This window comes from Jatropha curcas, chromosome 10 (genome assembly GCF_041381405.1).
Source record: "Jatropha curcas cultivar XTBG-Jc1 chromosome 10, XTBG_Jcur_1.0, whole genome shotgun sequence".
Lineage (NCBI taxonomy): Eukaryota > Viridiplantae > Streptophyta > Magnoliopsida > Malpighiales > Euphorbiaceae > Jatropha > Jatropha curcas.
The window spans coordinates 14159453-14181904 of record NC_143160.1 but is presented as its reverse complement, the minus strand read 5'-3'; the positions used below and the strand labels follow the sequence as shown (position 1 = coordinate 14181904).

Below are 22452 nucleotides of genomic sequence, written 5' to 3'. Positions count from 1 at the left end.
CAATAAATAGTTAATAAAATAGTTAATTTTATCGGAAAAAAATCAATATAAATATTTATATTAATATTTAAAGTTTGAGAGAACGTGCTGTCAAACGTTATTCCTTTTAACTGCAGTTAACATAAAAGCTTACTGCTACTTGAAGCATCTAACAATTATTAGTAAAACTTATTTTATCCAACAATGTCAATAAATAAATAAGTATAACTCAAAGTTAACCCAGACAGATAAATTTAACAATCATTCCTCAGTCCCATTAATTAGAAGTTAGTTACTTTTATTTTGTAGATTAGGATTGTAATTATGGTTAAATAAAGAAAATATTTTCTTTCCTGTATGTCATGAATTCATTCATTCAGAGTGGCAACCATATTTTTTTTTAATTGAAGGAAATATTTTAGATAAATAGATAGAATATTCTGTGAATCTAAACCAGGAAAATTAGCCATGAGATGAGATAACACGTGGGGCCCAACAGTAGTGGATGCGGGTCCACATGAAACAGCTGACAGCCACTGAGCCACGCAGCTATCAATCTATGTAGCCCAAACCCGAAGGCTGAGATCAGGTGGCAAAGAAGAGGCATTGGTCAGCCGCGGTGGCGAATTCAGTTTTGGCAAGCTATCGCGGTTGGCCATAGCGATTTCTCTTGCAACTAAACGCATTTTCATTACAAGAAAACGCTCGCTCATGGCTAACCGGCTGATTTTCTTTCTCGTTATGGTGATTTTCCTCTTATCAACTTGTTATGCTTCTGCTTATACGTTCTCTGGTACGTTTAATAATTAGTTTCTGTTACTTTCAGAATCTGCTATCTTTATTAATCTTGTTTATTTAATTCTGAGATAGATTATATGAATATTTTTTGTTTTTGTTATTGTCAATGATGATTTTTGATGGTTGAATTTTTTGAATAATGAAAATAATAAGATATTGGAAATGAAGATGTTGACAGCAGAAGGAATGATTTGTATCGGGAAATCTTGAGAGACGAGGCAGTTGCAAGGCTCAATGACCTTGGAAAGGTACTCAAGTTTTCTATATCCTCTCTTCAGTTTATGATAATATTGAACTTAGTCCTCAATTCTCATATGGTGTCAGAGCCCAATATGCTCATATATTACAACCATATCATCATTATTTAGTGTTTAACTTTGTATTCAGGTATTTATGTTTTTATATGATTTTATTGAAGATCTGAAGTCCTGTTTTGGTTTTGCTTAGTCCAGTTTCTTTCTGTGTCAATTTCTCTTGCATTATTTAATGAGTTCTATTGTTCCTAAATAATTATATGGGTCCTACGTGATTAGATGTATAAAGAAGAGAATGATGATGCTGATGATTATGAAAATAATAATTAAAAATAAAAAGTAGCAAACTTTTTTTATTCTTTTGATGCCTGCATTACAATTATCACTTTTTTTTTTTTTTTTAATCAAGGCCATCAACTGGTCCGACCCTTCCTCGGAGCTTCATGCACCGGACTGCCTCTTTTTTTCTTTAAGGCCATCAAGCACGGAGATTTGAATGGATTGTAAACTCTGTTAGTTGTATAGCTCCATCACTGGCATATTCCATCCTTCAACTTGTTTTTAAATTTAATTTATGACAAAAACCTTATGATCTTGCTTACATTCAAGTTGCGTCTCAATCATTCCATTTCCTCTAAGGTAGCAAATTGGGTCCTTATGAAGGTTAATAACATTATTGATTGAATCAATAGGTGAGTGATGCTGATGGCTATCTTGAGAGGACATTTATGAGTGCAGCTTCTGTGAAGGCTGGAAATCTTATTCGTAGTTGGATGGAGGATGCTGGTTTGATGACGTTAGCATTCTTCCTTTACCCTGTAATCATGATATCTGAAAAAACTTGACTTATAGACTGATGCATATATTTTTTCCAGGTGGATGGACCACATGGGCAATGTACATGGTCGAGTTGAGGGATCAAATCCAAGTGCTGAGGCTCTCTTGATTGGTTCTCATTTGGTGATGATCTTCATCTTTTTATGTTTGTGCTTATTTTTAATATTGCTTATTATTTTCAATCATTGACAGTAATGTTTCCTTGACAGGATACTGTTGTTGATGCTGGGATATTTGATGGGTCGTTAGGCATAATCTCAGCATTGTCTGCTTTAAAGGTGTTGAAAAGCAAAGGAATGCTGAGCAAACTAAAACGGCCAGTTGAGGTCAGTGAAGTATCTGCTTCAACTAGTACTCTTTGTCAAAATGTTGCTTTGAGTTGTAATCAATTTGATTGAAACAATATATTTCATTTAAACAAAATATATTATTTGGTGGCTTTTTCATGAAAAATTTGAACTTTGTCATACTGTCTCGTCTGGACAATCTATTAACAGTGCAATGGGATGTGTCTATTTATCTATCTATTGACTCGAAATGGCAGTAGGTTTGAAAAAGGATCTTAGAGTGTGTAAGGTGGGGCCAGGAGAGTCTCTTAACGCCTTCTTTTTTCTTCTCATCGGAGTTATTTCAAAAAGACTTTCCATGGTAAGGAAGAAGGGGAGAACATTTTTTTATGGAATTGCTAATATGGACAAGCTACGGTCTAGGGTAGTCTTCAAAGATGAAATTGACTAAAATATTCTATTGTCTTAACCAAAAACTTTGAAATCTTCCTATAGAAAGCTTCACCCTTGTAATTTCTTTGGAAAGTAAATCTTGAACAAATAAACCGTGTTCCTACTTATTTTTCCTTTTCTAGAGAAATATTTTCCACTAATCTAAAGTAAAAGAAGATGAACATATTACTATCCATTGGAGTGGAAGGACGGTGGAGCCAATGTATTCTCAATTCTCTGCAATTATAAAACTGTAAGAGTAGAGAGTGGAATACACAAATGATTATTAATTTAACACTCCTAGAGTGTATAACCATTGGGTATTTCGTGCATGATTTTCTATTTTATCTTATTCAAATGAAACAGTTTTTAGATGTTAGAATCATTTTAATTCCTGATTTTTTAGTTCCTACTGAAATATGCACTATGCATGACTGCAAAACACTTCCAAAAATTTAAATTTAGAATTAAATATGTTCAAGTAGTTCTTAAGCTACATCTTTTGTTGATAGTCTGATGTCAGGTTGTTTCTATCCTCATGAACCATGCAGGTTATTGCATTTAGTGATGAGGAAGGGGTGAGGTTTCAATCTACATTCTTAGGCAGCGCCGCTGTAGCTGGTATTTTACCAGTTACAGCATTACAAATATCTGATAAGAGGTTTATTTGAGTAACTTATAACCCCAATTCCATTATTAGTATCGCTCGTCATGGTCATATTCATCTGTAATCTTTGTTCAGTGGTGTAACAGTGCAAGAAAGTCTTAAGGAGAAATCCATAGGAATTACTGAAGAAAGTCTATTACAACTAAAGTATGATCCACGGTCTGTTTGGGGTTATATTGAGGTATTGAAACAATTTTTTATCCTGATAGGCCAATTCGATTTCTTTATGCACCAAGTTATTTCATTTGTATTTAGGTCTAATGTTTCTCAATTGCAGGTTCATATAGAACAAGGACCTGTGCTAGAATGGGCTGGTTTTCCCCTTGGTGTGGTTAAAGGCATAGCTGGACAGACTCGGCTAAAGGTATGTGACATGTCTTCAACATATGCAAAAGTTTGTTCCCTTAGACAAGGAAGAGTTTGTTGTGAAATTTTATCATGTAACAACATAGTCTAGAATCTAGAAGAACTTATGAACAAAGAAAGTGCTAAAGGACAATGAACTTAAAGTTAACTGGGTTAGCTAATTATGTAAATCTTGACCCTCAGAAACTATGCTTCCTTTTTGTCGAAGGATAGTCCTTTATATTCTCAGGCTTAAGTTCTCATACATCTGATGGTATTGTTAACGAAAAACTATTTTCAACTCTGTTCTCAAAGGACAAAAATAAGATAAATAATCCATATTTGGTGATGATTGAATCATGGTCTATGGATAGTGCGTTGACAGATCACATCAGCTAAAACGGATGGTGGGTAGCCCTCCCTGTTTCTCCCTCTCTTGTTCTAGTCATGAACCTTGGATATGCTGAGTAACAACAATGCTGTAGCATTTCCATCTAGATATGTGTATCTGAAATGGAGACGTTGCTGATTGGTGCTCTGTAGTGATAAAAAAAAAAAACTTTACAAAGAGAGCATGAATATTTAGTACCGATATCTAGCAACCAAGAATTAAGATTTATTATTCAGCTACAGGTGAATTATTATGGAGCTAAAGTAAATGATAAATATTATTAGATTGCACCTAGGTCTTGAATCTCCAAGGAAAATGATACAAATTTGGCCTAAGACACAAATAGGAATGAGATTGTTTTCTCACATGCCAAAGAAATTCAACTATCCACATCCTTGCATTTCTTAGGGAACATTGTTCTTATCCTTTTGTTTGTTCTCTATCTTAGGTCATACAATCAAACAAACACATGTATGATTACTACTTGTTTTTAAAATATTTACCAAAACATAAATTTGTGTTTGATTGAACGACAGAAATATTAACTAAAGATCCGAATTCAAACACTTTGAACCTTAAAAATTGGGTTTATAAACAATGTAGTTTTCATTTTAAAGAAAATGTTGTTTTGGTCTGAACAAAGAGTAAATAGTCAAATTTTATATTAGTTAAGGACCACACAGTTCGATTTTTTAAAATGGGAGGACAATTATGTTTTGGACAAAATTTCAAGGTTATTTTGTATAATTGCCCATTGAATAATGCAGGTTATGGTGAAAGGATCGCAAGGGCATGCTGGCACTGTTCCAATGTCTTTACGCCAAGACCCGATGGCCGCTGCTGCTGAGTTAATAGTATTGTTGGAAAGCCTTTGTAAACACCCTAAGGATTTTCTGTCTTATGATGGTTACTGCAATGATTCCATAGTGGAATCACTTTCCAGTTCCCTTGTTTGTACCGTTGGGGAGATATCTACCTGGCCAAGTGCTAGTAATGTAATTCCAGGCCAGGTAAGAAACTGTATTCTTTGTGCTTCTGATCTCTCTAGCAAGTGCATTGAAAGACATTATATTCTTATACTTCAGCTACAACAGTTAAATCAAATTCCTGGTTGCAGGTAACTTTTACCGTGGATTTACGAGCAATGGATGATATGGGACGTGAAGCTGTTCTTTATGAATTATCAAATCAGATCTATCATATATGCGATCGGCGCTCTGTATCTTGCATCATTGAACGCAAGGTGAAGACCAATGACGACTTCAACTGACCACTAATAATAACGTTAATCACTCTGTATGAAAGAGCTAGGTATAGGTATTGCACACGACAAAAATGGGGCAATGTTTAGATAGCTTGAAAATAGAATTATAGAATGGGAATATAAAATAGATAAAGTTAATCTGAATACAGAAAGTGAACGTAAAAATATAAAAAATGAATGAAAAAATACAAGAAGTGAACCAATATACTTTTGAGACTGTCTACAAGTGAGAAGAACAAAGAACAAGGAAGGATGAACTAGTAACATTCTTTTAGCAATTCTAAAAGGAAATTACTTATAGATATGATATAAATTTGGAAAGTCTAGACAGAAAATTTGGAAGTGTTATTGTAGAATGTAAATGAGCAATACGAAAAAATAAAAATAATCATAAAACAAAACAAGATAATGAGTTCTATTTATTTTCTGTAAAAATTTGCAGTCAAGCAGAGTCTTACTAACAAATATTGGTTTACAATGGAGCGGTACTCTGCAATATAAAGCATTTCTATGACATAACATCATATTATGTATTTCCTATTACAAGTACAGTCAATGATAACCTTTTCTGTTATGACTTGTCGCAGCATGATGCAAAAGCAGTGATCTGTGATTCAGAATTAAGTTTGCAGCTGAAATCTGCAGCCAATGCGGCACTCAAGAGAATGACCGGTGAAATTCAAGATGAAGTTCCTGTACTAATGAGTGGAGCAGGACATGATGCAATGGCCATGTCTCATCTTACCAAGGTTTTTTCTTCGACCTAATGCATAAATTTGATGCTGTACTTTCAGCAATTATCCTTGCGGTCGCTTAAATTTTACAGAAAACTTATATAATCCTACACTTTCATATTTCAATAATAACTATGGCCCTTTCTAAAATAAAATGTGAAAGTGTAGGATCATATGATTGAAACCCTGCAAAGATATTTCAATTTGGTGACGTCATGGTTATCATCGAAATGCGAAAGTATAGGATAATGATTGAAACCTTGCATAATGCAAGGGGCCATAAAGATAATTGGTCAAAGTTCAGAGTCAAATTTATGCATTGACATTTTTTTTTTCTTTCTTCTAAACAATTATACTTTGCTTGCATATGTACACATGATTAAATTTATTGTCCTGTAACCATTACGAGTTTGAACAGGTTGGAATGCTATTTGTCCGCTGCCGCGGAGGCGTAAGTCACTCTCCTGCAGAACATGTGTTGGACGATGATGTCTGGGCTGCTGGTTTGGCAGTCATGGCGTTTCTTGAGACCCAAATGTAAATAGAACAATGAGCATGTGTTGGATGATTATGTTCGTCTGCTGTTTTGTTGTTTCTTGAGATCCAATTGTAAATAAAACTTTCATTGACGTTTTACGTATAGGAAATGAATTTCATTTTTAGTTTAGTTCCTGTTTTATTTCTGTCATCCTAATATATGATAGGAAAAACAGTACGTACTCTGTAAATCTAGCAATAGATATTAAATAAATAAATACAAAATGCAAGAAAAAAAATTAAAACCAATGTAAAATATAGATTAGGGAATAAAAACTAAATCATGTGTGAAATTTGTACTTTTAAGTTATTTATATTAATCAATCAATCAAATATATATATTGAAGTTTATACTTTATTAAATTATGTATTAAGAATTCTAATTGAGAAATTTTGTTGAATTTGAAAGTTTAACTTATTAAATTTTACTTTATTAACGATTAACGATTAAGTTTATTATTATACTTCAAATATATACTTATTAAGGATACGTTTAAAGACTAGTTGCCTTAATATTGTTGATCAATTTTTTTCATATTCTTGAGGCATTAATTTTAATTTTTTGTTTTTTGGTATACCATTTTTTATTTGGCTCTCAAAAATTCTTTTAGTTTCACTATATATTTAAAGTTTGATTTTGATTTCAGTTGATAATATTTTGTTGTTATATATGTGTGAAAACGTGTTTTTACACCCTCGAAGGAGTGAAAAAACTGTGGAAAAAATCAAAACCATTCGATTTTCTGTTTCAGCGGTTTAAAAACTTTCATGATTTCAATTTTTGGTCTTTGGATCACTTATTCTAAAATATTTAATTTTTTTAGTAAAACTGAACCATTTGACCAAGCCGATACCTATCAAACCGAACCGACTAATTGAGTGTGGTTTATAAATTTATTTCGATTTGGTTCGATTTCAAAGAATATCTATTTTCCATTTTTGTGGTTCGATTTGGTTCTAAATCGAACAGCCTGTTTTACACCCCTACACCCTAGGATTGTTTGAAAATAATTGCGAAAGATATGGTTCAAACAGATGTCCAATAAATCGAGAACCGGCTAAAAACCTAAAAACTGAAAGTGATTTTCGCCCACTCTTTTGATCATAACTCGAGCTATCCCTAAATAACGAACTAGATCATCTAAAATCCCCCATTTCCTCCTATTATTGCTTTGGGATAATTATAATTATTGCAGACATCATTACAATTATTGTTGAGATAATTGTTGTTGATTTGGGATGGATTTTATTATTGTTGGGAGAGGTGTAATCAACCTAGAATCTCTACAAAAGAGCTAGAGTTAGACATGGCCACGGTTCCGGAACCGGCGGTTCCGGTTCCGATCCGATTACAAAACCTACGGTTCCGATTGGTTTTCCGGCGAATCGCATAATTTTAAATTTTAAATTTTGGATACCGGTTTAAAAAAAAATTTTATATGAACATAAAAAATTAAAAAATACAGTTAAAAAATTATAAAATATGAAGACCGGTTAAAAAAAAAATTATTTGAACATAAAAAATAAAAAAATACACCTAAAAAATTTTAAATTTTGAAGATCGGTTTAAAAAAAATTATTTGAACATAAAAAATTAAAAAATACACCTAAAAAATTAAAAAATACTTCAATTAAATTTATTTTTTTAAAGACTTGAATTGTTGAGTGTTGAACATAATGATTTTTTTTTTAAAAATTTTGAACTGAATTTTTTTTTTTTTAAGTTTGAACAAAATTAAAAAAAAAAAATGGGCTTGAACTTAATTTTTTTTTTTTGTTTAAAAAAAAATTAAGTTGCCTACGTATCCTCTTGGGGTTTAGAGGAATCAAAGCCCACGTAGTTCTTACTTACCTTATATCAATTTCACCCCTTTTACCTTAATCGCTATTTGCACCACCGGTTGATGTTCCCGTTGAGGACCCATCGTATAAATCAAATAAATCTTCATTTTCTTTTGGATTTTCTTGGGCTCTTAGTTCGGCTTTGGTCCAATCATCCACGCACGCTTGTGCTTCTAATGAATCAGGTGTCATACGAGATCGTGTTTCATCAAGTATGTTACCTCCTTGACTAAAAGCTTGTTCAACCGCAACAGTGGAGACCGGAGCTGCTAAAATTTGTTTTGCAAGTAAAGAAAGAATTGGAAAAGTATTTGCGTGACGACTCCACCAATCTAAAATTGGAAAATCTGCATCTGCATAATTATCACCAAACTCAAAAGAAGTTGTTAGATAATTGTCAAATTCAGAAATAGAACTGGATTCCCTTGTTCTTTTTTGTCTTTGCAATAAAACTTGTTGAGCAACATCAACACCACTTACCCTTTGTGTTGAAAATTGTGGAATATTAGATTGAGAAGAAGTAGAAATAGAAGTAGATGAACTAGAAACTTGAACAAATTCATTATATAATTGCATAATATTTTGTTTAACTTCATGCACTAGTACATTTATATTAACATTATCTTCTACATCAATATTTAATACGTCATAATAAATAGTCAAATAATCACATAAAATATCTATTCTACATCTAGGATCAAATACAATAGCAACAAGATAAAGAGGTGGTATATTTTTAAAATAAGAAAACCATTTTTTTTCATTGAAAAAATACAATCTTTTAATAAATCATCATTTTAAAATTCTTGTAGTGCAGTAACAATATTAATACACATAGGTAAAAATAAATTAGATGTGGGATAATAAACTCCACTAAATTTATAGGTAGCATCATTAAAATTTTTTAAAATATCTAAAATTTTTGCACAAATCTTCCAATTTTGTGGATATAAATTAATATCCTCAATATTATTAGTAACAAAAAAACATAATAATTCTTTATAAGAAAAAGACTCGTTTAGTAATTCATATGTTGAATTCCAACGAGTTGGGACATCCCCTGGAAAACGTTTTGGTCTTTTATTATTTTCTTTACAAAATTTAGCCCAACTTTTCATCAGGATGTGTCCATAAATATAAAATAGCTTTTTTAATTGGAGAAATAAAAGAATCAAGAATTTTCAAACCATCTTGTACACATAAATTTAAAACATGGCATGCACATCTTATATGAAAAAATTTACCACTAATATTTGGTTCACAAATTTTTTTAAGTTTAATAATTGATCTAGTATTTGCAGAAGCATTATCAAATGAAATAGAAAAAATTTTTTTTATCAACCTATATTCATCTAAAATTGAAACAATTACTCTATAAATATTATTTGCAGTATGTTTATCATCAAAAACACGAAAACCAATAATTCTTTTTTGAATTTTCCAATCATCATCAATCCAATGACATGTAATACCCATATAAGAATGCATTTGCCAATGATCACTCCAAACATCACAACAAATTGAAACACGAATTTTCAATTGAGAAAATAAAAGTTCTAACTCTTTTTTTCCTTTGTTATATAAAGAAATAATAGTTCGTTTTACAGTATTTCTTAGTACTCTTTTAGCACAAAGATTTAAAGCTTTTTGACAATAATTATTAAAACCTAATTTTTCACCAAAACTAAAAGATAAATGTTCCATAGAAATCATTTTTGCTAATTCTTCTTTTTGTATTTTATCAGAATATTTAAATAAAGAAAGGTTAGAAGCGTACCCGGAAATTTGTTGTTGAAACCGATCAACTCCTATTTTTGTTGGATGTTTTGCCTCCAAATGCTTCCAAAATGATCCATAGCCGCCCGCTTGTTTAAATTTATAAGATTTTCCACAATAATTGCAAATTACATCGTACATTTTCTCACCTTTGAATTTTTTTGTGAAATGAATGGAGAATATGTCGGAACTTTGTCTTGCTCTTGTAACAATTTTTGCTCGTTGCTCTTGCTCTTGCTCTTCATCTTCTTAAAATTGCTCATTAAATTCGAATTCTTGAGTTAGAATATCGAAATTTTCATTTGGAAAACCTTCAAAATTAAATTGGTCGGGAATCATATCATAGATGTCGTTTGTAGGGATAGATGATTCTCCAATTTTTCCCTTGCCCTTACCCGAATTTGAGTTTCCTCCACTTGCCATTATATGATAATAAAATATAATTTGGAAAATTGAATAAAAAAAATTAGAGAGAATAATTACTTAATAAGAGATATTGTAGAGTAGAGAAGAATAAATGAATAATGTAGAGTAGAGTGTAGTATATTGTAGAGAGAGTAAGTAGAGAGTGTAGTATATTGTAGAGAGAGTAAGTAGAGAGAGTTGAGATTTTTTTTGTAATGAATTTGTAAATAAAATGAGGTATTTATAATAAATCCAAAAATTTATTTTTCCAAAAATACCCTTAAAACTAGCCGTTATATAGCCGTTTATGGCTGTTGGGAGGGGTAATTAAGACATTTCACAACAAATTTAAAAAAAAAAATCAAAAATCTGACAGTTACAACGGCTAGAACCGCCGGTTCGAACCGGCGGTTCCAGTCCGGTTCCGACCGGTTTTCTGGAACCGCCGGTTCTGGTTCCTCATTTGCAGGAACCGGAACCGAACCGGATTTTTCCGATTCCGGTTCTTACCGATTTCGGTTACGGTTCCGGGCCGGTTCGAACCGACGGTTCCGGGAATGCCATGCCTAGCTAGAGTTGGTACTTCTTAGTTATTTTATTTTTATCCCTATTTTATGCTAGAGATAATACTTCATATTTTTATTTTATTTTATTTATTGTTTTATTGAATTAACCAATTTTAATTAAATTTTATAAGAAACATAGATTAGGGGCTTAGAGTTTACTGAATAATAACTGAATTGCAGCTTCATGCTCATTGAGGGGGAGAATTCCGTCTTCAGGGAACCTCACCGGCCAATCACCAAACCACTGCCTCCAGCCGCTGCACACGATGGCCAAAAAGTTGAGCTTGAGGGATAAAGCCATTGAATTGCTCAGATTTTCACCTAGAGTCCTCATCCGACATCGATTTACAGAGAGGGGCAGTCCTATAGCTGAAAATCACCTCGCCAGCCTCCTTACAGTCGTTCATGGCGGAATCGTGAGGTGGAGTCAAACGCTGTAATTAATGGAGGCAAATGATTGTAAGACAATGAGTCGTCGATCGGAAGCCTTCTTGAAGGCTATCTTCACCGGTTGCGGCGGGAATCGCCCAAAAATATACCACCACAGTACTAAAATGGTCTATACCCAATTTCTCTCATATACAATCCAAATCATGTGAATTAAGCTAGAATGATATCCCTTTCGTCAAGTAGATAGGTTTCGAATGCTAAGTTGCTGGAAACAATGGCTATTTGGCTGAAAAACAGAAAGACATTTTTTGTAGGGTATCTTTGCATTTATACTCCGATTTGATCCAACCTAGGCTTGATTTGGTTTAAATCATTTTATATTCGATTTCCTATTATCTTGGGCGGTTTAAGTCTGGTTTTCAACAATTTCAAGCTCGATTTAGGTGATCTTCCATTTATTAAATTAATTTATGATAATATTTTAATATTTAATTGAATATTTGAGAAAGTTTTCGATTCAAGAGTTTCGATAACATATTTTTGGGCTCGAGCCCAACCTTCAGAATTTGGGCTTGGAGTTCAAATGTCCAAATACTTGTGGCCCATATAATCGAAAATCTAAATTTTTAATTTAAATAAAATTTGATAGTTTTGAAAATAAAATTAAAAGTCGTTTCATATTGTCTTTTGACCATAAGGACCAGACTTATGGCAAATAAACCCTAGTGGGAAGGCCATTTAGGGGTGGCCACAGTTCCGGTTCCGATTTCAAAAAATTTGGAATTAAAACCGAACAAAAAATCAACAGTTTTGGTTACAGTTCGAAATCAAACAGTTTCGGTTCTGATTTCGATTTCAATTTTAGTTCTCAACGGATCCAAAATCGACAGTTTTGGCCAATTCTCGGGTGATTTTTCGACCGTTTTTAGACGATTTCGGCTGGTTTCGAACGGCTTCGACCAGAACTAGAACTGTCAGTTCTGACTGAAACTAAAACCGCCGATTCACGGTTCCAAAACTAATGGAACCAAAACTGAACCTGTTCCCGTTCCCACGGGATTCTCGGTTCTCACCGGTTCAAAACCGATGGTTCTAGTTCTGAAAACTGGATTTCAGCCACCCTAGGCCATTTGTTATTGATTAAGTTATTGAAAGTAGAACATATCAATTGGTCGACCCGGAGGGAAAAGTATACGACCAATTCATTGATGGGAAGTATTTTAAAAAGTATGTTCATTCTATTTGGGACGGGTATATCAATTGACATTTATAAAAAGACAAGAATAATTGATCATTTAGAAAACTAGTAATTGGTCAAATACTAAAAGAGAAAAAGAGCAAATAAATATCAAAAGTATCATTTCATTTAGGAAAAGTTCATTACAATAAGTTTAACAATTTACGTCAAGAATATTGTCCTAGTCAGCCGATTTACATCAAGAATCCTATTCTAAAAATGACCATCTCTTTATACTAAAGCGAGTTGCCTTCAAATCTCCAATGAGCATGGTCTAATTAGTCACCATAAGGCCTCCAATCCCCTTGGGGAGTTAGTAGTTGAGCCTAGAGTTACCTGATCGAACATAAAAAGAGCGAGTTGGGATATGTCTCTTTAGGTATGGAAGGGGAACTTTTAATAAACCAAGTTCTAAGCAGTCGAAAGACCAACTAAGTTGGACAATTTCATATAAATCTGAAATTAGGAATTATAAACTGGCCCGCTAATGGATCTTTCTAAACTTGAGGACATTAATGGAGAAGACACGTTAGATCGACAATTTGGAAGTAATTCTCCTTCCAAATAAAGTAGCTGGAATATTATGGGGTTGAATAACCGAAAATGAAAATTTGAATCAACATGATTCAGTTGATCAAATATAAAAGGAGTTTTCGGACGGTTTCCCATAGGGGATTCTCGTGGACAAAAACAAAATTGCTTGGAAGGTATACTTAGTCGACCGTTTGGGATCATTATAAATGGTCAAGAAAAGGAGTGGAGAAGAAGAGTGATGATGGAAAAACTACGAGAATCCTTTTTCTCTCTATAGCCTATCCAAAAGGACGAGGGGTCGGGTAAGCGAAGCGTGAAGATCATTAATTACAAAGACGCATGATTGAACGGATAACAAGCCCGACTCTTCGATTATCCAAAACATGTGGTCAAAAGAAGACTGACTCCTCGGACGCAACGAATGACAGTCGCAGGAAGGGCCTGGCTCTTAACTGCACATGGGCCTCTGAGTGGAAGTCTAGCAAAAGCCCATACGCATGAGGTGTTGTTGATGCCAGCTCATTATGAAGATCCAAGAAGACAAACCCAAACCGCAGAAGCCCAAAGAAGAAAGAACAGAAGACATGTCTTACGAGGGTCACTTGGGCTAGGACCTACTTTTGTAAATATTGTACAAATATAAAGGGTATTTTAGATTTTTTATAGGTTAACAATAGTATATATTTTAGAATATTTCTTACTTCACATGCATTCATTGAATTACTATAATTAAGAAGTGAGTCCATTGTAATTAACATACAAATCTAAATAAATCGAATTGCTTAACCAAATTTAAATCACTTTTAATCCCCTCTCTTTTCCGATCTATGAATTTCTTTATATTTCTGTTATGTTACTCTCACATAGGTCTTTTCTCTCTTCGGAACTCTTTTTATTTTCATTCTCTTATGTTTCAGACTAATAGGCCCGTGGCTTATTAATTCCCTCCAATCCCGAGGCACTCTTAATTGATGCATGCTCAATGGACGCTCACCATAATTTTGGACCGAACAAGTCCATATTTAAAAAATAAAAAAAAAATTGTTTAGTGTCAGTAATACTATTTTCCAGATATAAATACGCACATCTCTTTCCCTGTCATCATACAAACCTAAAACTAAAACTCTTTCCTTTTCTTCAAAATAAACAATGACGATCAAGGACAAGAGATCCTCTTCTTACTCTTGCAAAATTCTAACCATCTTCTCTCTCATTCTCCTCTTTCCCATCTTTATCTCTGCGTCAAACTCCAAATGCAACTGTCAAACACATGAACCTCATCAAGAAGACCATAAACCCATATCAGAAGTACTAACATACAAACTTATTTCAATAGCTTCAATTCTATCTGCAAGTGCATTTGGAGTTTCTCTTCCATTCTTGGTAAAAAACATATCATTTTTAAATCCACAAGGACAAATCTTCACTCTTATAAAGTCTTTTGCAGCTGGTGTGATTTTAGCAACTGGTTTTATTCATATACTTCCTGATGCTACTGAAAGTCTTACAAGTCCTTGTCTTGAAGAAACTCCATGGAGAAAATTTCCATTCACGGGTTTTGTTTCCATGTTATCTGCCATAGGGACTCTAATGATGGAGTCTTTGGCCACAGGGTATCATAAAAGGTCTGAGTTGAGGAAAGCTCTTCCAATCAGTGGTGATGATCATCTTGATCATGATCATAATGGTGGTAATGCCAGCGGGAGTGGTCATCTTCATGGATCTAGTTTTGCTTTGCAGAGAACAAATGCGTCAGAACTTAAACGACATCGTATCGTTTCTCAGGTGAGATATAAAGATAAGTGTTGGTGAATTAATTACGTAGTAGAATATGCTTTTAAGAATAGATGTGGTGGACACAGGCATTATTGATGAATCTTCTCAGTACTCACAGTGGGCTTACCCTTGGATATTATTTATGAAAACTCCAAGTTTCTTGTCGGTACCACTTTTTTGTTTTTGGTTTTGGATTTTTGTTTTTATATTTTTAAAAAATAGGATGCATGTATAAAAAAAAAAATTATAGTTTTATTGTGAATACTTTTTTTCAAAATACTAAATAATAAAATAAACATATTTTAGCAATGTTTTTTACTACCACAATAACAATAACAACAACTATGTCTCAGCCACGTGCAAGCTGGAATCGCGGATATGAATTTTTTGTTTCTAAGGTCAGCTCTAATCAAATTAATAGCAAAACATATGGTAAATAATCTAATTACTCTTCTTGAAAAAGTAAACGAAAAAATTGGTCTTTAAATTATATTCAAATTAACATATGAGAATTTTTATTTTCAAAAATTCAATATGGTTCTTTAGTCTTTTCGTCCAAAATAGAAAGACTAATGTAATAAAAAAAATCCAAAAGGAAGAATTAAAGTGTTAACGAAAATCATAATCCAGAGATCTTTGATTATAATTTGAAATTAATTTCTCAGTCAATTTGATAATTAAAAAATATTATTTTGAATGAAAAGACTTACATGTTAGTAGAATCATATATTATGAACTTTTTAATTAGTTTTTAAAAATAAACTTTTATGTATTAATTTGAATAAATCGATGGAAACAACATTTAAGCTTATCAATGCCGTAAGGTTAAAATACTTACATAGATGTGAAGATTCTCTTCGGGAGAACTCAATAAAATATAATAAAATAAAATAAAAATGAGTCTCTTCTCCTATGCTTAATTTAAAGTTTTCCTTGATAAATTTGACTATGGAATTTTTTTTGTTATTGAATTACAATTATGGGCAGGTACTAGAAATGGGAATTGTGGTTCATTCTGTAATAATTGGGTTATCTTTGGGTGTTTCGACAAATTCAGAAACAATAAAACCTTTAGTAGCAGCATTGAGCTTTCATCAATTTTTTGAAGGAATAGGACTTGGTCAATGCATTTCTCAGGTACTATTTTCAATTCTTTTTATTTTTTTATATCTCGTTTATTATTATTTTTTTCCTTTAATTTTCATCACCCTCCTTTTTTTATGTCGGTTTGAAGCCAATGTTTCAAAACTTGCCCAACCAATTAAGGAAAAAGTGCCAAATCTAAATTTTAATCCTAATTTATAGTATATATAAATGTGGAAATAGTAGAAATAGTGAGGTTATCGATAGCACCTTGATGAATTTAAATATTTTAAAATAATCGATTAAAAATTATATTTTATTAATTGATCGGATATAATTTATTAAATTTATTTTTAAACTAAGAACATAAAGATATGTAGGTATTTTAAAATTTAAGTTTTATCTTTTTAAAATTTATTTTTAATAAAATATATATGATAATGAAATATTTGAAAATTTTGATATTTTATTTTTTAAATTTATTACTTAAATATTTAAATTTATTTTTATTATAATTTAAAATATTTTATTTAGATGAGATAAAAAAAGGATGAAAATATATTTTTTCTAATATTCTTTTTTTTTTTACATTTTTATAATTCGATTGGATATATATTTTTAAAATTAAATTTTTAACTAGTATATATATATAATTAAGCTTTTAAAAAATTTTTAAACTTTTACTTTTTAAAGTTTAATTTAAATAAAATGAACATAAATGTGCATGTGATGACAAACAGTTGAAAATTTTAATTTTAAAAATATATATAGTATTTTAAAAATTTCAAAAATTTTAATTTTAAAACTATATATAGTATTTTATGGTTATATATATATATATATATATATAAAAGACTAAATAATAATTAACCGTTATATTTATATTAATTTCAAATGAAATTTTGTTTTGACTTTATAAAAATCTAAATAATATAAGACTAAAATTATAATCAATATTTAATATAAAAATAAAAATAGAGTATAAACAACAAGTAAGAGTGAATGATGATATAAAAAATAAATAAATAAAAATAATGAGTATAGTCAACGTGCAACACACATCATAAAAAACTAATAATATATAAATATGAAGAAACAAGTAAAGTGAGTCTATTGATTTGGGTTTAGCTATCTTTTATATTAAAATTTTCCTGAATCATATTAATAAAATTAAAATATTTATTTTCCGGTAAAAAAAGAGCGTGTGAATTGATATAAATGACATCGGCGTAATTTAAATTTATAAAAAAATTGGAATTATATTTATAATAATTTTCATTTATATATAATAATTATATTTAATATTTAATGCTCTTTTAGATTGATGCAATAGGATATGAATTGCATAAATTGCACATAATTTAAATAAAACAAAATCTATATATTTAAAGGGTATTTTTTTTAGGGAATTTAAAGGGTATTTTTAGAATAAACTTAATTGGTAAATTGTATCATTAATAAGAAAAAATTATGAAATTAAGAAATTCAACCTATCTTTCAAAATGATAGAATTTAGGTTATTATGAAATTATCAATTCATAAGTTGTAGCTTTTTTTTAATTAAATAAAAGAATCGGACAAATTCACAAAATGTTTAAATTTCATCACTCAAATTCTGTTAATTGAAAAGACCTATTCAATTTATTAAAATGTGTTAATCTAGGATTATACACACATAATCCACATAATTGAAAACATTAGTAATTGGAAAAATTATATATATATATATATATATATATATAAATTAAGACAACTTTTATTGACATGGGATATTATTATGTGTAGATTCAAGTGATCTTTGGTTCAATATGTGGTCCTGATTTTAGATTAAAGTTCCATTCATATCAAGTCAAATCAAATTCCAAAACTTACCTTGGTTTTGGGTTAGATTAAGATCACTTGATAAAGCAACTTTTTATAAAGTCTCTTTATCTTGGATTATTTGCGATAATTTTTAGATTTTTTTGTCAATTTGTAAATTAAAATATGCTCTCCGTCCATAGTTTGATAAAATATGCATATTAAGAATTTAATAAATAAAAATTATTTTGCTCTTTTTTACTCTTAACTCGTTGAGATATTAATAAAAGTCATTCATTTAATGAACAATCATAAAAATTATTATAGAAAAATTAATTATTTATATATCTAAATTTAGAAATTTTACAAATATTTTGGGAAATCTAAAAAAGAAATAACAAATAAATGAAATAGGAAAGGAGTAAATGATTTCAGCCAGTTTTGACAGTCGTTGGTCTTTGCAGTTTTAGCTTTTAAATTTGTGCGTTTTGTCATTTTGTCATCTCTCTGTTTTTTTTTTTTTTTTTTTTTTTTTTTGGCCCCAAATACTGTCATATTTGCCATTCTTTGTAAAAAATTAAGGAAAAAAATATTTATAATTTAAAAGAAAGGGTTAATCACTATATAGGGTCAGTGATTAATTGATATAAATGTGAAGGCCATATATCACACATTATATATTAGTTGGGATATTAATAATTCAGGCTCTTTGTTTATTTTCATTTTTATAAAAAGTTTAAAATTTGAAGTTGATAAATTTTAAGACTTATAAGCAACTCTAGACTTAGGGGTTGTAAATTAGGTTCTAGCATTCTGATAATTAAAACTCTATCTCTATTAATTTTAGAATTCAGTATCATAGCTTTTAAAGGTTAGTAAAGTTTTTTTTTTTTTTATAAAACATTACAACATTATAATGTTTAACTTTTAGCATTTAGCATTTTAAGTCATTTTAAGTTAAACATTCTAGTGTTTTTTCCCCCACATTCAGTTAATTAAACAACTAACGTCCTTTTTTCCATTTTAAATTAAATAGTTATAAAACAATTATTTTTATCAAAAATTTCTAAAACTATTATATAAACAGCTACTAGCTACAAGCTAGTAGAACAGTGAATAATTATTACAATAACTAACACTTCTAATTTAAACAGTTAATACTAAAACAAACACTTCTAATTTAAACAATTATATTGATGAATACAATAGCTGACAATTACTAAATTAATTATTGAATGTTGCCGACAATATTGCCGAACAATAGTTGCCAATTACTAAAATAATTAATATTGCCGAAAAGAGTGGGAGCCCTTGCCCCCACAACCCAAAAGTTTTTAAAATTTTGCTTTATAAAATTATTGAATTTCTTTTTATTTTATCCCTTCTAATTTTAAAAAATTCTTTTTATTGGTCTGAACTTAGAATCTCACTTCGTCAGTTCATATATAACAGTTTTAACATGATTCTTTAATTTGGCTGTGTTTTCTTTTTTTTCTTTTTTATCATGTACCTCCGCATATATGAGTTTTTAAGCAGTCAAATATTGGGATTTATCTTTCGAAAAATAATTACTTTATATTAGGTACACTAGCTCTTCATTCATAAGTTATTATTATTATTATTATTATTATTATTATTGTTTTTGTTGTTGGTTCTTGTTCTTATTCTTGTTGTTCTTATTGTTATTGTTGTTGCTATTATTTTTATTATTTTTATTATTATTATTATTATTATTGTTTTTGTTGTTGGTTCTTGTTCTTATTCTTGTTGTTCTTATTGTTATTGTTGTTGCTATTATTTTTATTATTTTATTATTATTATTATTATTATTATTGTTTTTGTTGTTGGTTCTTGTTCTTATTCTTGTTGTTCTTATTGTTATTGTTGTTGATATTATTATTATTATTATTATTATTGAACTTAAGTTTATCTTATTATTATTTCATGTAAGATTTATTTTCAATACACTCCTTTTAAGTGTAATTGGTTTGTCCTAATCTAACCTTTAAATTTTGACAAAAGAATCTTGTGACATTCTAAATTTTAAAATTGATCTTGCCATATCCTGAACTTTGAAATTGATATCATGACACCGTGAACTCCATTTTTTGTAACGATTTCACACCTTATTACACTAAAAACAATATTTATGGTTTTTGACTTTTATATGCAAAATATTATTTTAATACGTGGTTAATATAATTTTTAGAATAATAAATTTTATATTTTTAATTATTTAATGAGTGTTTGATCAATATATTTTTCCAAGTTGAGGTGTACAATATGTTAAATAAAGTATTTAATAAGTCATATTTTATAAATTGAAGTATTCAATGAGTCAAAGTAAAAATTGAGGGTACTATAAAATGTTTATGAAAAGTACATGAGTAAATTTATGTATTGAGCCTTTTTTTTTTTTAAAAAAAAAAAAGAGATTTTAGAGTTTTTAAGTGGACAACTTTAGGATATATATATATATATATATATATTTACTGACATAATCTGAAAGTATACTGCTTAATAATCACTTGGTTGATATGGTTATGCAGGCCAAATTTAAATCCAAAGCTGTAGCCACTATGGTTATATTCTTTTCTCTAACAACTCCAAGTGGAATAGCAATTGGAATAGGAATATCAAAAGTGTATAATGAAAGCAGCCCAACTGCCCTAATTGTTGAAGGACTTCTTAACTCAGCATCTTCTGGAATCTTGATTTATATGGCACTTGTTGATCTCCTTGCTTCTGACTTCTTGAATTCTAAAATGCTAACCAATTTTAGGCTTCAACTTGGGGCAAGCCTTACTCTTCTTCTAGGAGCAGGAAGCATGTCACTCTTGGCCAAATGGGAAGACCATTAGTTCTTTTTTTTTTTTTTTTTTTTTTTTTTTTTTTTTTTTTCTTGCAACAAATATTGTATTTAATGTCATTATTTCATCACTATTTAGTCTTGGTTATTAAAAATAATTATATAATATAGTGTAAAAGGATGAGGATTTTATCCTTAAAAAAAAAAAAAAAGATGGGGCTTTGCACTGTTAATGATGCCTCTGTCCAGCAAAAATGTGTAATATACTGTTATCTGTATTTATAAGACTGGGTATTGTGTATAGTTCAATTGGTAAAACGGTTGTTCGAATGTATTCACAAAAATAAAGATACTTTGGTGATTAAAGACTTATTAGTTACTGTCTTCAGTATCTTAGGATTAATATTTCAAGGCTCGCGCATTATAAGGATTGTTTAGTTACTATATATTTTACTTTATAGTCTATAATAATTTATAAATTATAAATTATTTTTAATACATTTATATTATTTTATGATCTACATAAATTTGGGAATTAATGTTTTGAATTACAAAAATTTTAGTTATTCACCCCTTTGCTAACCTGTGCATCTACAGTAGTCATTCGGGACACACTTGTTTGTTTGATTAAAAAAAAAAAAATCTAAGATTTTCTAATAATATTTTTATTGTTAAAAAAAATTAAATTTCTCTTTTGACTTTATTGTTTTAGGATTAATTTCTTTTCCTTTTCTTTGTAGATTAAGGTTATACAACATGATGATATTAGGATGAAATTCAGATTCCACTGTTAGATATATATATTGGCAAACTTTCTATCATCTAAAATAGTAAATAACAAGATAAAGCACCACGCATTTCGCGGATTGCTCTATTTGCTGTATATTATAAAAATTTCATTCATAACTTTTCTTTTTTACTTATTAAAAATAATTGAAAGTATTTTAGATAAAAATGATTTGAACTAAACTTGTTTAAATTTTCAAGCCTTTTACGTGTAACTGAATTTTTATATTCCAATAGTATAACAATACCATTTAAAAAATATATTATATATATTTTTCTCATAAGCTTTCGTAATTAAAGAAAAAAATAATGGCTTGCAAAAATAAATTAAATAATAAAATATTAATTTTTAGATAAATTGGCGTAACATATAGTTAGTTTAAGACTTAAAATATTGTCTTCATTAGTATATATACATATATCTAGAAAACTATTATACAATTCTTGAAAACTAAAGATATATTAAAAAAATAAAAAAAGTGTAAATATAGATAAGAGAAAAAATTCAAAATTAATAACAAATAATTATCTTTATATCTATATATTAAAAATAAATGGGTTTGTAGATATATGTAAAAAAAAAAAAAAGTTCATGTACTTAGATTTTAAGTCTTATTTTCCTATTTTATATAGGAACTAATTAAACTGCTTTTAGATTTTTTTTTTTTTTTAAATTTATGAGCACATCCAAATTAAATTACTAAAGCAATTGGCTAGATAAACAACCACTTATATGCAGCAATTTAGTAAAAAGGAACTTACAAATGTGTTATGAGTTACGGTGCCGAAAACTCAGAACACGGAAAGCATCCCGATTAACAATACTAATACAATCTCTAATACAATTAAAATCTTTAATACGATTAATTAAGAAAGAAGAAAGTGGAGTTGCATCAACTAAAAAATACATATTAATTAATGAA

At 29.7% G+C, this 22452-nt stretch overlaps 2 protein-coding genes and 1 long non-coding RNA gene across 5 annotated transcripts; 2 read left to right on the top strand and 1 right to left on the bottom strand.

Moving 5' to 3' along the window:
* Positions 1–539: 539 nt before the first annotated feature.
* Positions 540–6655, top strand: AAH (allantoate amidohydrolase). 2 transcript variants are annotated; one of them, XM_012233181.4, is made up of 12 exons: positions 540–772; positions 946–1025; positions 1724–1827; positions 1907–1991; positions 2078–2194; positions 3139–3248; positions 3330–3435; positions 3532–3618; positions 4758–5000; positions 5108–5233; positions 5842–6003; positions 6407–6655. In XM_012233181.4, the coding sequence occupies exons 1-12, from the start codon at positions 691–693 to the stop codon at positions 6527–6529; spliced, it is 1425 nt and encodes a 474-aa protein (XP_012088571.1). In that variant the 5' UTR covers positions 540–690; the 3' UTR covers positions 6530–6655. The 2 variants fall into 2 exon arrangements, with proteins under 2 accessions (XP_012088571.1, XP_012088570.1); XM_012233180.4 differs by having other exon boundaries at positions 931–1025.
* A 1538-nt stretch (positions 6656–8193) lies between these two features.
* Positions 8194–11851, bottom strand: LOC149493154 (uncharacterized). Its single transcript, XR_016322919.1, has 2 exons — positions 11274–11851; positions 8194–10391 (listed from the first exon to the last, which is right to left on the bottom strand). It is a non-coding gene; the product is annotated as an uncharacterized LOC149493154 (long non-coding RNA).
* Positions 11852–14246: 2395 nt separating this feature from the next.
* LOC105647183 (zinc transporter 5) lies at positions 14247–21115 on the top strand. Of its 2 annotated transcripts, XM_012233184.4 has the most exons (3): positions 14285–15060; positions 16039–16188; positions 20484–21115. In XM_012233184.4, the coding sequence occupies exons 1-3, from the start codon at positions 14425–14427 to the stop codon at positions 20793–20795; spliced, it is 1098 nt and encodes a 365-aa protein (XP_012088574.1). In that variant the 5' UTR covers positions 14285–14424; the 3' UTR covers positions 20796–21115. The 2 variants fall into 2 exon arrangements, with proteins under 2 accessions (XP_020540171.1, XP_012088574.1); XM_020684512.3 differs by lacking the exon at positions 16039–16188 and having other exon boundaries at positions 14247–15060.
* Positions 21116–22452: the final 1337 nt, after the last annotated feature.